Source organism: Dermacentor variabilis, chromosome 3 (assembly GCF_050947875.1).
Source record: "Dermacentor variabilis isolate Ectoservices chromosome 3, ASM5094787v1, whole genome shotgun sequence".
Lineage (NCBI taxonomy): Eukaryota > Metazoa > Arthropoda > Arachnida > Ixodida > Ixodidae > Dermacentor > Dermacentor variabilis.
This window is the reverse complement of record NC_134570.1, coordinates 182,734,410-182,750,892: the sequence shown is the minus strand read 5'-3', so window position 1 is coordinate 182,750,892 and position 16,483 is coordinate 182,734,410. Positions and strand designations below refer to the sequence as shown.

At 44.8% G+C, this 16,483-nt stretch overlaps 1 protein-coding gene across 1 annotated transcript in view; it reads left to right on the top strand.

The window, feature by feature from the left end:
• The window catches only part of LOC142576558 (zinc finger FYVE domain-containing protein 21-like), an 88,614-nt gene that overhangs the window by 5,612 nt on the left and 66,519 nt on the right, over positions 1–16,483 (top strand). Inside the window, exon 3 of the mRNA XM_075686730.1 lies at positions 8,575–8,822. Coding sequence (XP_075542845.1) covers positions 8,575–8,822 — 248 coding nt within the window. The remainder of the gene's footprint in view (positions 1–8,574; positions 8,823–16,483) is intronic.

Sequence of the window (16,483 nt, the reverse complement as noted above, 5' to 3'; positions counted from 1 at the left end):
ATTTCTGAGGAGGCGGGTGGAACGCGGTAACACTCGTGTACTTGAAGTGAACATTCTGGTATATTTATGTTCGATAACCATGATCTGATTATGAGGCACTCCATGTAGTGAGGGACTCAGGATTAATTTTGACCACAAGGGGGCTCCTTAACGTGTACCTAAATCCAAGCGTATGGGCGATTTCGCTTTTTTCCCCCATCAGAATTCAACCGCCGGGGCCGGACATCGAGCCCTGAAATCGAGCTCAGCAGCGCATACCATAGTCACTAAGCTATAGTAGAGGGCATACGCAAAATTAGCTGATCCTTAACTCTTTAAGGACAAGACATATAAATACCCAGCAAGGGCGTCTGCATCAGCAGACGTTAGGCTAGTTGCACCACCATGTACCCGAGCTCACAAGGGTTGGCCCCTCCTGCGTGTAGCTGTGCGTGGTTTAGCCATGTCCGGGGTACAGGGGATCCGGGGGGTTGTGCCAAAGCCATATGCTCAGACCTTTACAGCCCCCTGGTGGAGGCAACACCCCCCTTTGGCCTCGGCTTCATATAGATGCCACCTCGAGACTGACCCACCTGGAGGAAATCGGCAGTCACCATTTCCTGTTTCTCTCTTCGATCTTTTTCTTTCTCTCTCACTTTCCATCTTTCCTGTCTTCTCACTTATTCTCACCTCCAAATTCCTCGGCGGCAAGGGTTAACCTTGTGTGAGTAGTCAACCTAGATTACAGCATATTTGGTTATAGCAATAATGTACTGCTGGCGTGTACACAACTTGCCCTTATGTCGTCACATCTCCTTTTGGGCTCGGTGGTGGGTGGCAGGCATCAATCACTATTGAACACAATGCTACATACCACGGGATCAAGCTACTCTCCACTTCCTGATCGTCCCCCTCAGAAAAGGGGATGCACCGATGCAACACTAAACTTTTTCGCCCAACCTATAGAAACATTCCTGAAGTTCCATGTTATGCATTGTCAAAATCCAGACAAGACTGTTCGAACAGTCTCACCATTTCCTGTGTCAAAATCTCTCACAGAAACAATAGGGCTAGGTTACAAAGCAACGAAAATGGTTAGTGGTGACTTGCTACTTGAGCTGAGCGATAAAACACAGCATAGCAAGCTGTCTGACCTCATGAGGATTGGGGACAACCCTGCTGGGGTGGGACTCCTGCGCCAACTGTGCTATTTTGATACAAGTGCAAATTCCAGCACTAAATTGCGCCAAATACAGCAAATTGACGAAAATTGCACCACGCTGCCCCAGGGTGGCTTCAGCATGTGTGCTCCGGCAGTGAGCGAGTGGATTCGTTCTCTGAAACAGGGTGCAGCTGCTCACATGCTGCACACATGCCACATACTGCGCGACGACACCTCCCGCATAGAATTTTTAGGGTTATAGCACTGGACTTTTCGGCGCTTCTGGCAATGGGTGGTGCGTGTGCGCCCACACTCGGCTGTTGTCGTGGCTGTCGGCACAGCCAGGACGGCTGTATTTGGAGTGTACTAGATTACGGTTGAGCGGGTCGATCGGTGCGGCGCCAAGGCACAAAACAAGGAAAAGTAGGTTGATGGCGGCGCTGCAAGCAAACTAGATATTAGGGAGGCCCGTGTTGGAGCATGTTCAGCGGGCGCGCGTCTCTGACCTCAGGGTCGGTCTAACTGAAAACAATTCCAATCTGTTTCTATGCCCATATGCGCAAGCTCGGATCCATTTTTACCTATCACAAAGGGTTACTGGTAGATTTGGAATAAAAAGTCAGTTTCACCCAAAAGGTGAAGCATCGATTGCGATAGCAAATTAGTAGACAGCTATACAAAGTAAGGATAGCAGTTCTATCGGCCGTATAAACTTGTATAAATATTTGTTTACTAACTAAATTAACAAGTATGGCGTGATGCTTGCCCAAGCAAACATGACCACAGCTCACTCGATCACCGCAAAAGCTCGCTGTTAAGACGCTAGAGTGAGGAAGTGTGGAAGCAGCAGCGAGCAAATTGACCCTCGTGCAGCCTCGCTTCAATGTGAACTAAGCAGTGAAAATACAGCACACACTAAGCTATCCGCACTTGCAGTCTGTCCCCATTGCAGATCGCTTTCAAGATAGGCCATGCCATACGCAGCAGCCGCCATAGTAGAACACCTCGTTACCTTCCGCCATGCCTTGCGCACTATGGAAGACGGCGCGCCTTTCTCCACCACTTACCTCCCTTGTGCATTCGAGATTAAGCCGCCGTCATTGGCTGACCCTCGCAAGCTTTCACTCGCACATACAGCATACGCTGCACGGCAAGGATGTTATCGCCCCCAGACCTTATACGGAGAATCGCGGCAACAACAATGCAGAAGTGCACCTGGAGTGTCCACATAATCTCTATTGCAATAAAAATATATTGCAGTACTTTTATGTTTTACTTGCCCAGGATTGATTGTGGCAGTCTAGGTCTGCGGTGAGACATGCGTACTGGCCAACTCTTCCAATTTGTCCAGGAGACTCCCGAATTCCGACCAATTCTTCCGATTGTATGGACATGGCCATAAATCTCTTGTAAAACTGCTCCTAACTGACTGCAAATAAGAAAAAGAAATGAAATATTCATGAAATAACAATAATTTTTTTAAACGCGTCATGCAGCCACAACCGTGTCGTTTGCCTTCTGTGCAAGGTGGCTGGCCGAAGTCAGATCTAAATCTGTCATTCGTGCACAGTAAGTGTAGGACAGTGCAGTTCACTTCATATCGAAACATGCGTTGAGGAGTATGCATGTAGCAAAAATCGAGTATGTGCTGCCTAAGAACTGGTATGTTGAAGTCAGCTTCGCCGTAATTCAGCAGTGTTATGTGGTGAAGCACAGTAAAACTTCGAATTTGCCACTATGACAAGACTTATATGGTACGTATTCCTTAATTATACATGTGCGCACACACAGTCTCCCATCACAGTGCGATCGCTGAGATGTCCTATAACTTTACCGGCAGCCATTCAGGGTTTTTTCTGACATTGCTGTGACCCCCCAAAGAAAGTTTTTTTTTTATTTTCGTTGGCAATTCCTTTACCGCTTGGAGAGCCTCCCGAATTTCAAGGTCCCCGGGTTGGCAGGTTTCACATGATGACCCAAAAATTATGTTACCGCATCGATTGGACTGCATAAGTTCAGCACATTTTCCGTTATCATCATGAGCATCAGTGTGGGAATATATAGTTTGATCCTAGTGCCATGGATGTTTTTGGTTTTACAGGAAAGCATGCGCCGTGCCACCGCTCGACCCGCTCTTATAATCTAGTATGCTACAACTGCAAACCACGCTTCTATTATGCGCTTCCTGTTGATTTATTCTAGGTTTCGTTGTGGATTCAAAGTGCGCTGCCATATTCTGTTATTTCACCGAAATTCAGATTGGCCTGCTTCATACTGCTTTAAAGTGAAATTTTATCTGCTTCAATTGCTCCAAAATAAAATTTATTCTGCTCCAAACTGCTATAAAACGCAATTTTACTTGCTCTAAAAATTGCACCACAATGACTTTTGGCAGTCCTACGCCTGACCCTGTCTCCATATCTCCTCACCATTCACTTAGCACAGTCTGTGGAGTAATATCGCAACGAGACCTTTTGAAGCTAACTGAAAGAGAACTGCTTGAAGGATGGAAGGCGGAAGATGTACTCAGCGTACAGAGAATCATATTGAGACGAGATGATAAAGAAATCCCAACAAAGCACCTAATTTTGACCAGAGTCCATTGAGACTCTATATTAAGATCCGTGTGAAACCGTATATACTGAATCCCTGCCAATGTTTCAAATGCCAAAGGTTTGGGCACGGCTCACAGAGCTGCCATGGTTGGCTGACGTGTGCTAAATGTGGAGCAAATGACCACCCTGCAGATGATTGTCAAGGCAAGCTTCACTGTGCTGCGATGGGAGAGAACGCCACATACTTGCAGTCATGTCCCAAATGGAAACAAGATAAAGAAATACTAGCGCTTAAGGTTGAACAAAACATTTCTTTTAAAGAATCGTGTAAGTGTTCTTCCTTTGTTTTCAGCACACAACATATGCCGATGTGGTGTGTCAGGGGGCAATGCCGCCTCGGCCAAAGGTGGCTGCTAAGATCACTAGCTGTGAGCTTGCAGTACCACTGCCTGCCCCCTTGGTCGGTGCAGCTAGCACTGCCTCATCTAATCCAAGTGAAGTGAGGCTGAGCGTGGAGTCAGTGGCTCCCAAAACCCCACGAAAGTCGAGGCCCATGGCACAGCGCTGCCCATGCGGACATCCAGCGCCTCGCAGGAGGCGATGGAGGTAAACCCAGGCTCTTTGGCATCAACGGCACCGAAGAACTGGCGTGCATCGTTTATGCACACCAGGACAGGAAAACTCACAAGAGTTACTGCTCCTGTGAAAGGACCAGTAACATAGCTTTGCAATCTTGAACACAGAACCATTTGTTCCAACTACAATGACTGTACAAATGGTAAATTTAATTGTCAGATGACTTATGCATAATCTAGATGATGTAAACGAGCTCTTATCTGAATTCCAACCAAAAGTATTAAACGAGAAGGGGGTTAACCGAGGGGCCCGATTTTTATTATTCATACCATAAGAAGCCAACAAACACTGACACCAAGGACAACATAGGGGAAATTACTTGTGCTTAATAAATGAAATAAAGAAACGATAAATTAATGGAAATTAAAGTGGATGAAAAAACTACTTGCCGCAGGTGGGAACCGAACCCACAACCTTCGCATTTCGCGTGCTCTACCTATTGAGCTACCACGGTGCCGTTTCCCCATCCACTTTCTTGGGTATTTATGCGTCCTAGTAGAACCCTGGGAGTGTTAGCCAGCGCCACCACACACAGACCTTGGTGGCGGACGTGGAACATCCTTTTTGCCGCAGGCGTCACGAGAACGTGATCTTTTCGGGTGAAGGCAGCTGGTCAATAAACCCACATATGCTACCTGAAGGCATCAATGTTGCTGGATTCGAGACCCTCGTTACGTAATAAACAAGAAGAAAGGGGGTTAACCGAGGGGTCCAATTTTTGATAGTCGTATCATAAGAAGCCAACAAACACTGACACCAAGGTCAAAGCCCGAAGGAATAGAGCCCGCACCTCCACTAAAAAGATTTTACGGGGAGTATTTAATGACCAGTAAATGGCTAGCGCTTGGCTAGTCAAGACTGCACAGGGCATAGAGGTTTTAGCAGGTCTTTCAGTCCGATAGGAGAGACTCTGACCCCGCCCCACTACAACGTCTGTCTTCGCCATTGTTTCTGACATTATGGTATTCGACTGGCTGTGGATCATATACGACAACATGGCATACAAAAAGCTGTTATCTACACAAATGCACTAAGCGTCGTAACTGCACTAGCTTTAAGGAAAGTAGGGGATAACCCTGTTTTTAATCAGCTGCTGAAATCCATTTATGATGCTTACAATGAAAAACTTTCCCTCGTGGTATGCTGGGTAGCAGGGCATTGCAGCATAACAGGAAACAAGACGGAAGATGAGAATGCTAGAGAAGCTGGTCTATGTGGTGACATTGAAGTTACTAAGGTGCCTAGTCAAGATATTAAACCTTACGTCCGTAACTGCCTATGCCAGCACCAGCAGTCTCAGTGGGATAAAGAAACACAAAACAAATTACATGCAATAAAACCACAACTAGGCAAATTTTTCCAGCAAAAAGCTGCAAGATCAACAGAAACCACACTGTGCAGGCTACGTACAAGGTCTGTTAGAAAAGTATCCGACCTTATGTTTTTTTTTTTTTGCAAACACCTGATGGATATGAAACAGGCGCGCATGCATCAGCCAACCTTGAACCTTCATGTGTATGTGCAAATTTTTTCCCACCTGCCGATAGCGTCAGTCGTTGGGATGCAGCATTTGAGTGAGGTAGTGCACAGTGCTGTCGTTTTTTTTATTGCAAGGAAAATGGTGGAGCGACTGGAGCAGCGCTACTGCAGCAAATTTTGCCACAAACTGGGCGACAGCCAAGTGGAAACCATTCGGAAGATTCAGACGGCTTTCGGTGATGATGCTATGAGCAGCACACAGATTAAGAAGTGGTACAACCGGTTTAAAGACGGCCGCACATTGGTGGAGAGTGAGCCACGCTCCGGTCGGCCATCACTATGCTGAAATGACCAGGTCATTGCTGAAGTGAACGCTGTGGTGATGTGGGATCGTCGTGTGACTATCCCAGAAATTGCGGAAGAGGTGGGCATCAGCACTTTTTCTGCACATTCCGTTATGACCGAAGATTTAGCCATGAAGAGAGTTGCGGCAAAATTTGTGCCAAAGCTGCTCACGGTAAGGCAAAAGCAACTTCGTGTTGAAGTCTCACAGGACATGCTGGATTCCACAAACAGTGAACCCAACTTCATGAACACCATAATCAGTAGTGGCAAGTCTTGGGCATACGGGTACGACCCGGAAACCATACCTCAGTCGTCACAGTGGAAGCATTCCACATCACCAAAGACCAAAGAAGGCCCGCCAAGTGCTCAGCAACGTCAGTGTGATGCTGACTGCTTTCTTTGACTCCCGCGGTGTGGTACACCAAGAGTACGCACCACGAGGTCTAACAATCACCAAAGAGTACTACAGGGATGTCCTCCGTCGCCTACGTGATGCTGTGCGCTGCAAGAGACCGGAGTTGTGGTCAACAGGAAATTGGTGCATTTATCATGACAATGCTTCTGCACATTCCTCGCACTTGATTCAGACTTTTTTGGCAAAAAACCAGCTCCTGTAGTTCAACAGGCTCCTTACTCTCCTGATATGGCCCCTTGTGACTTCTGGCTGTTTCCCAAAATCAAGAGGCCATTGAAAGGAGCATGATTTCAGACAAGAGAGGACATCATGGCTGCAACTACAGCTGAGCTAAAGTCCATTCTGAAAGAGGCCTTCTCGGAATGCTTCCAAAAATGACAGCTCCGCTGGGAGAAGTGTGTGGAGTCCCAAAGAGACTACTTAGAGGGTGATTAGGTTTCCAGCGCTCCAGTTATGCCAGTTTCTTTTCTTCGGCCAAAGGTCCGATACTTCTCTAACAGACCTTGTATAAGACACATACGCAACAGACATATACCTGATAACAGGGGCACAACCACCCAATGTGCAAAATGTGGAGAACATCTACAGTCCGGCACATCTTAATTGAATGTCCAAAACTTCACCAACAAGAATACAACATTTTCATGAACTTTAAATGCATAATATACCATCTCACCTTGCATTATTTTTTATCCCATGACCCTATGATTAATGTCAGCAAAGTTTTGAAATACCTTGCCAATGTCCAGTTTTTAAACAATGTGTACTACAGTCCAAACCGCCATGCTCCATCTCAAATGCGAGGAGCCTGAGGTATTGAATGCCTCGAGGTCTCGCAGCTTTTCACATGGTAAAAGTACTTCGCTGACGGCTTCGAGGTAAAAATTTAACGCTTATAATCACTTAAAAATAAAAATAATCACTAATACATACATAGCATATAACATATCATAAGTGATCGCTCATAGTCATCGACATCTCTATTTAACCCAAACACAGTTAGATATCTGGTATATCTCATATCTGATGTAACATATGACATATACGACATATCTGATTTAGCATCAACAGCATTGTATAGCTAGGCCTTTTACGCCTTTGTCACTATAAGATATTTGCCCTTTTATATAGAACGCTTCAGCATCCTTACCATTCTGGTTTGACTCTTGTATTTATACTATAAATCGTTGAATATATCCATCGACTTGGAGCTCTTCGGCCAAAAATGCCCTTGTACCATTAAAACTGATCAGTCAGGACGTATAAATTCCCGGAAGAAATGTTTGTTTTCTATCTAAGTGTGCGAAACACTCAAAGTATAAGCAGAATCAACCAAAAGAAACACTTTCTCCCTGGGGAAATGCCAGACAGAAAACTTGAACTTCGCTGCAAGCCACCTATGGCTTCATTTGGAATTTGTACAGACAGCTTTCATCATATGTGAACCATAGGTGCACGTTTCACTGCTTTACATCACGCGTGTGATACCGCTGCAGCTGGAGAACTTGCATCGGTCTGTCTCATTTGACCATGCTTTCAAAAGAAAGGGATTCATGTGCCACACGTTTTCTTCCTTGTCCAGTGTTGCTCTGAACGAACAAATGACATGCTGCCCATCACGCACTGTTGGCCGAAGACATTTAGCCAGAAACTGTGTACTGAAAACCGAAACCCAGCAATAATTTTCTTTTTCTGGTGTGGTGCCTGTAGGCAATACTTGTCCATGAAGGTTTAAAGAACTCCAGGGGGTCTAAATTATGAGGGAATCCCCTCCACTGGGGTTTCCCTCATGGTCAAATTGTTGCCTGGAAATGTTGATTCCAATCAGACAACCTATCTTACACACAACTCATCTGCATCATGCACGTTTGTGTGTTACCCATGTGCTCGTATTGTTCCTTGCCATGCTTGGAGCTGCTGAGCCACCTTTGGTGTCTGCTTTGAGAGAAATGTCCATTTGTCATCCTTGCCCATCTTAACGTGGCTGGTACATGCTTGCGCAGCACCACTGTCGCCGGTGTGGCCGCGTCTACTGCAGCAGCTGCTGCAGCCGCAGGCTTCCCCTGCAGCGCATGTGCTTCGTGGACCCCGTGCGCATTTGTCATGACTGCAGCCCAGCCACGCTGCGCGAGAACGACTTCTACGACAGGCACCTGCGCCTGCTCCTTGCCGGCGCGCACTTCCTTGTTACAGTCGTGCCCGACACGAATGCTGCCCTGCCTCACTGCTGTCGGCTCTCCTTGGACCATCGGTGGGCTTCTTGAGCATGGTTTCTTGCGATAAATGAAGCTTTCTAGCAGTGCTCCACTGTAAGCCAGTTGGGCTTTAATAATGACACGTTTACACTGCATTGTTTTCGTTGGTGAAAATGTCGTTTGTGCACAAATGTCACACATGCTTGTGATAGTGGGCAAATGAAAGGTAATGAGTAAATACAGAGTGAGACACTTAGCAAGTGCAGTTTAACCTCAGTATAATGAACATAAATACATAACACTGCACATCTAAAATCTGATTGGCCATGCTTTATTTCAGTGAGTATTCTACTGCTATAACAAAACCAAAAATGCAAGATTCATGGAAACATAGGTTACAGCAAAATGACTATTGGATCACTCGCAAGCCTAAAGTATGCATTTTGGTAGAAAATATGTCAAATACTTCGTAAGACAAGCTTAAAGCATCTTTTGGCCGATAGCTTAGCTTGGCTGGCCTGCAGCCTGAGCTAACACGCCACTCCTGTGATTAAACTGATTGTGCAGTTGCTTATTAATGATGGTGCAAGGCACATCTGTAATTTAATGGAAGGATGTGTACGCCCTTGTCTAAATCTGTTGTTCAGCATCGTTAACTTTCCATATATTGGGACGGCAGGCCTCCACCAGGCCATTGAAAGTCGCAAGTGTGGTCCTTTCTTGGCCCGTCAGGGTACATCATGCTTATATTCCGTTTGCATAGATCCATCGCAGCTTTTCAAAATTTTTCTGATATCAGTGTGTACGCTTATAATGCATATCGGATATTAATGAAGGCATTTTTGTGTCACATCTGAGTTTGTTAAAACACTGTTCTGGTAGGCGTTCGGGTATTTGTTACTGTATTCTGGTAGCAATACTGTCAAATACTCAGCAAGAGCAAATTGAAACAGCTCATAGGTGGTATTCAAATTCACAACCTAGTGACAGCTCTCTCTAGGTAATGAAAACATATCTCGAAGGCCTAAAGCAATTGCAGGAGCCGAAAACATATCAGACGCCATGTTTTAGACATCACCTATTCTAAATGTGCACGCATTCCTTGGCCACTGGCTTGGCTGGCCCAAAGCTGGCAATCAAATGTGTTTACCCCTTGTGATCACACTGGTTTCATGTTAAAAGCATGTGCTGCAATTGAGCATCGTTCTCACACCATGTAGCTGAATGAAAAGCTGCCCTACGAGCTGTCAGGATTGACAGGATACCCTTTACTGACTCCTTCCAAATATATGTGCCAGGTCTGCAGTTCTGTCTAGAAACCAAGCGTGAGCCATTGGTGCCTCTCTTAAGGGGGATGCGAGGTAAAATCATGAGTGTCACCAAAAATATGCATCTTCGTTTTAGGTTGTTTTGGATTCCTCATACCGGAGCAGCTTTTTGCCTAGTTTAGTTGCTAATTACACTGTAAAAAAAAAAGACTTTTTTTTTTTCGCCTGATGGGGCACACACTTGCCGTCCAAAGTATTCAGAAACGACGTCGTCAAAATGTGGCTGCAAAGAACAAGAGAGATGGGATGCAGAATAAACACTCTTGTTCAAAAGATAGTTCTTTGCACTTTTTAGCCGTAAGAGACCTACTGCAGCTGCTGCACAATGTGCAGCAAGAATGCCAGAAACAAATATTTTCAATCGTGGCAAGCCAGGATTGAGTGGCAAACCAAAACTAAGGCTCACTTTCTTTTTCCAAAAAAACTGCTTCTTGGCCTAGTTAGAAAAAATATAACTTTCTATCACGGCGAGCCTGAAGTGACTGACGAACCGATACTGAAACCCAGATTCATAAATTTGATTGCAATTAGGATCAGAAAATACTCGGAGTATGACCAGCACGAAGCCCGGGTAGGTGCTGGTAAGCTGTTGATGCCAAGAATCCGTTATCCAGCTTTCAGCAAGTCATTGCGAAAAGAGCTAGTGCCCCTATGCAACAAGCTTAGTAAGCCAGAGCTCATCAAATGATGTTCCCGGGCGCAGATGCGCAATGCAAATAATACAATGCACTAGTGTGGAAGAGCTGCCCGAAGATGGAACTCTCATCTCTGAGAACAGCGGAGACTGTGCTAAAGTTCAGTGAGGGTGCTTGCGGCGTATGAAGTGAGTACTCCAGAAGCTGGAGCTGGGTTATGGAGTCCTGACAAGGAAGCACGTCAAACAAGCAACTAAAAGTAGCATGTCACGAGCATAGACAAGAGCGCTTCACAGCTCTAAAGCTGAAAAAAAGAGAAGACAACTTTAAGCTATTGCCCCTGTGCGGTGTTGTGTTGAAAAAGAGGGCCCAACCTAACTTCAAAAGAGAAAATGTTGTTAGCCAGTATTAATTCTCATGCGAAGTCGGAACGTTTGAACTTCGAATAAATGAAATGAACAGACCTTCTCTGGATTCTCTCAGGTCTGTTAATGTTGAGTTTAGTATATGAATCCCATGCAATGCCAGCGTATTTCAGTTTTGAGTGGGTAGAGGTTACTTAGCTGAGTAGCTTAACATTTCAAGGAAAGTTTCTTAATTTGTGTCATGGAAGGCCTAGTTTGCGGAAGGCAGGTGGTTCTCTAAGGTAACACACTCCAATTTTAAATATGATTACCGTGGCTTTTTTTCTGTTTCAGCTAATGTAATGAAAGTTTTAAAGATACTGTAATCATAATAAGGTAACTTATTCCACAAAATTTTATTAGAATCAGTTGAATGGTTCAAAAGTTGTCCCTTCCCCCTGGGCATCCCCCTTCAACATAGTGCATCGGTAGACTGATTCTTAAGACTGCAGCAGTGCATTAATACAGGCAGTCTTACATTATTATAGACTTCTAGTATTCTACTACTGCAGGAACTGTCCAACAACAGCAACGCTGGTGACAGTTTGCAAAGCTGTGGTCAGCTGTGATTTACCAGAAATTAACCTGTGTTGCCTGACCTTTTCCAGCTCTTTTGCTGCGGAAAAAAAAGCTGTGAATTTTATTCCCACATATTGCAACTGCGGTTTGCCTGGGATTGAATTGAATTGTATTTTCACTGTATCCAAAAACTCCGTACTCTCCTTCTTGTTCGGTTCACAAGGATAAAGAACAGCAGATATGAAAAAGAACAAGAAAATACGTGCATGCAACATTAAGGAGTAACTCTATGCCAGCTTTAAAAACGAATTTATCAGGCATGAAGGTGTCAGAATTTATCACTTGTGATGGTGAATAAACATTGCAATTGATTATGGGACTCGGATGACAAATGTTGTGATTTCTAAACACAGGATTCTTCTAAAATTGCCTTTCCAAAAAACAAGCATAAATTGAAGCAGGATCACATATCTGAAATACTTATATATTGTTGCCTTGAAGAAGTCACATATAAAGATGTATTTACAATATTTACAAGATTGACAACGATGCATAAAGAAGATGGCTGTCGAAACCGATTCCTCCTCCTATAGTACTTGTCATCGCAGTCAATTTTCCATTTTAAAAAGTAAAGGAGTACTTTCTCAATGATTCTGTTGCTGCTAGCACATTTGTGCCAGCAGATAAGTAGAAACAGCTTACATTATTGGAAGACTATAGTCAGTGTACTTTAGGGTACCATTGTCTTTCTCTCTAGCTGTCGTAACGATTTACACTTGCTATGTTTGATGGCTTGTGCTTAATTTATTTGTGCCTCTTATGGAGAAACATTCTCAAGCAGAGCGACAAAAGTGCTTGCACATTTAATGCTGTTGCTCATACTGGAAGTTATTGTTTACCATCTCGTCCACTTAGGTGAAAATTTGCAAAGGGGAATGTAACTGGTCCCAGTTCAACTGGTTTATGAAACAATTGCCAGTTGTGCCCCGTTGCGAGTGGTCCTAGCTGGTCCCCATTGCAACTGATATAGGCACTGTGAGCCATGGCCTGCTAGAACCAGAGGTCTACAAACAAAATGGGATTCCAGCTGGCCATAGCTCGTATGCATCTTTGTGGTTGCCATTGCATGTTGCCTAGGATCAGCCGTAAGACCAGCTAGTCTGTGAACGTTATGCAGCCGAAGCAGCTTGGTGCTGGAACTCTACATTTACTAGAACCCTTGCTGCTTGTGTTTATCTTTGCAACAAGTTTAATGTTTCCTTCAAAACAGGCACACATTTCCACATTTTGTAGCTCTTGTACATCACCATCTGAAGGAAATATTTACATGCAGCGAGTGAAAAAGCAATCACTACTTCATGCAAGCAAGTCTACCAAAAATTTAATGTCTGCATCATGCAGATACTGATGCATCAGTAGTTCTGATACACATAATGCAGCATGACTTGATGTAAAGCCAAAACTGCCCTTGGCTGTTTGCCACATGAATATTCAATGACATAAAACTCCTGTTAAAGGGACACTAAAGTTTACTATTAAGTCAACGTGGACTGTTGAAATACCATCACAGAAACCTCGAAACGCTTGTTTCGTGCCAAGGAGAGACTTATTTTAAGAGAAAATGCATTCTGAAGCGTCCGCGTACCTCTAGCGCAGTTCAAATCGCCCGCCCTCCAATCGAGGAGTACTGACATCATGGTCTCATAGTGACGGTGCGCCATCGGTGAGTAGAACGGCGTCCGCAGACGGCGCTACGGCTTTTCTGCGGAAAACGCGAACGTGCGGCCAGAAACAGAGTCAAGACAGAGCCGACAGCAGAGCGAAAGCGGGAGTATGGTGGCTAGCGGAAGGAGAAACGAATTACGTCCCACATTACGTCCCACGGCACACGGAGAGTCCGTTTTCGTTAAACTATAGGCTGCGGCGAGCTCGCAGCGTGGTCGGCGTGGTCTATGAGAAGCGACGAGCCTTTTCGCACTCGCAACAGGGCATAAAAATGTGCGAATCGACGCAAAACTCGGCCTAGAAACGTGCTTCGCCACAGCCAGGGCTCAATACCATGTCAATGCGACCCAAGCTGGCACGACCCAGATGTCGTTTCCCGCACCGCCACCAGGCACCGCTACTATACATCAAACTCCAGCGCAAGGCGCCCATAAGCTGGTACTTCATTCTATGATGCTAACTTCGATGCTCGTTGCAATGGACCCTGACACCGACAGATTGGCTCGCGATGGTGGGCTCAACTTCAGCGATTTGAGCACCGACAAGAGCGACCTGCTGCTGAGGGCTCGCACTGCCGGCGTCGTTGCGTACTACGACGGCGGCCTCGACACCGGCTCTCCGGAGCGGGAAAGAAAAGAGGGCTTCCCACGACATCACATGGACGTGGCATTCTCGCTGCTTGTTCCAAATGAAAGTTTCGCGAGCCAGCAGAACCCTCACAGCACAACGCGATAACGAAACTACTGAAACTCCAAAGCGTGCGCGGCGCAGAGTCGAGCGCGCAGAGTCGAGCGAAAACGAAACCTTTCGAACACCCATATTACTGAAGGGTAACGTCAAAATGTTATTTTTTCTTAGAATCGAATAGACATAGACAAGTAGCATTTTTTTTCCGTCTTATAATCAAATGAAATGATATTTTTAATACGAGTAGTTGAGTATTAGTAACACAAATTATGAGGAGTCCTTTCGTCATCGGGCTAGTACCGGAATGTTGCTGGGGGGTCTCAAATCGTGTCATGCATTTACCTCAATTTCTCGGTTACTAAAGCTCTGTTCGCGATTATATTGACGCCTTAGATGTTCTAGAACATTGCTCTACCACTTTAACTTGAGTTTCTGGTAACCTTTAGTGTCCCTTTAACAGCAACTGTGGCATGTAGTACAAGTAGATTATAACACGATTGGCTATTGAGATAGTTGTATTGGTATATCAAAAACTCGCAAGAGAAATTTTTCTCATCAAGTATTCAGAAATGTGAGATCCTATTTCGTGTGCCCTTGTACGTGGTGGTCGTTTTGTGCAAATTTGAAGGCCTACGTAAGAAATGTCTGCTTATGAGCATGCCTTGAATGTGCCTGTAGCATTGGGCAAAGCTGCATATACACAGGTGTGTTCATTCATAGTCATATATACAACTGAAGTGAAAATGTTGCATGGCAAGCTACTAAACTCAGGTTATTTTTCATCGAAAGCTGTACTCTGACCTTTTCCAATAAAAAAACATTCAGAGATATACTTATGAGCTGTCCAATGTATAGTAGCACTTGTACATCACTATCTAATCTGTATGCCTACCTATGGCCATGTTATGCCAGGGTTTTCTTATTTTATTTTTATCAGTAATGTTTGAGGGCGAATCAAAAAGTCTTTGCACCTATTTTATTTAGCAAAATTACGGCTGTAAATGGAAATCAGCATAGGGTTTTCATTCCCAGCGGTGGACCTTTCTTGGACCAGCCTGGCCTTATCTGTCGGTATCTCTGCAGCACGGCGCAGCTGTAAGTTCTTGAAGATGGCAATTGTGATTCACATGTCCACAGCGTATGAGTAACGAAGTGCGATTCATTTTCTGTGGAGCAAGGGACGAACACCCATCAAAATTCACACGGAAACGCAGCCCACATATGGGGAAGGCGTCTCGCTTTGAGAAGTATGAGGTGGTGATGATGTGAGTTCCCAAAAGGGCCACGAAGACTTGCATGACAATGAGCATTCGGGGATGCTGCATGCATTTCTGACTGACAACAGGGGTATCTCAAATTTAGTGCTGCAATGGGACAAATGTCTGGACCGGTGTGGGGATTATGTGGAAAAATAGTGTAAGGTACGTAGAATAGTATGTATATTTGTAATTACCTGTATGTACCTTACTTTAACTAATAAAAAATAGGGGCAAAGACTGATTCGCCCTCCTATATGCCTACATATGGAACAGACTTGGCAATATGTACTTGAAGTGCAAGCATGCCCCGTATGCACTTTTGTTACACATCAGGAAGAGCTTCAGATATGCACTAGTATGTGTATGCTTCATAGTTCTATATGCTATTCAAGACAAAAGTCTTTCATGGAACTGGTTCATATTGAGGGTTGGAAACTAACAATAAACTCTCGGGCATTATGTATGTACAGCCATCGCTTAGTACTTCACTCAAGCCGGTGACACTGTGCTGCGGTATTTACGTCTTCAGGATAAAGAACCACTTGCGCTCAAAATATAAATAACTTAATTACCTCTGAACGGTAGAGTCAAGACAGGGGAAAGCTGCACACATCAATGCGCACACAATGCATCCACAAAGTTGAGTAATTGGGAATAAAAACAGTTGCCATCTGTTGGCCTGAAGTCGTAATGTCTTCCAGAAGTGAAGCTATCAAACATTAATACTGCCTAAATAAGGTTATGCACATAGTGACACCACAGGTTCCTCTTGAAAAATCATCACACGTCAAGCACGCACGTCGCTTGACAGGCTAGTTGTCATTATGGCTGCAAACCTAGCGTGCCATCACATTTTCACAGTTTCGTCTCTGGTGCAGTTTCTTGCTGTCAACAAAGGTTACGGTGTTCAGTTGAGGTAACAGTTTAAGCGAAGGCATGGTGGGGAGGCCTGATGGGGAGCAACAATGCCTCCAAGTTGAATTCACTTGCTCGTCCTATCTTTGTATGTGGGAGGAATTTTTGGCAGCAAACCCCCCTCAACAGTTAGGGTTAACGTGACCCAGAATGATGTAGAGGCATGCCATGAGCGGTGCCGCAATGTTCTGTGCATGGGAGAGGGTATCGTCCCCATAACAACCCCCTCCCCCCATCCTCTTCAG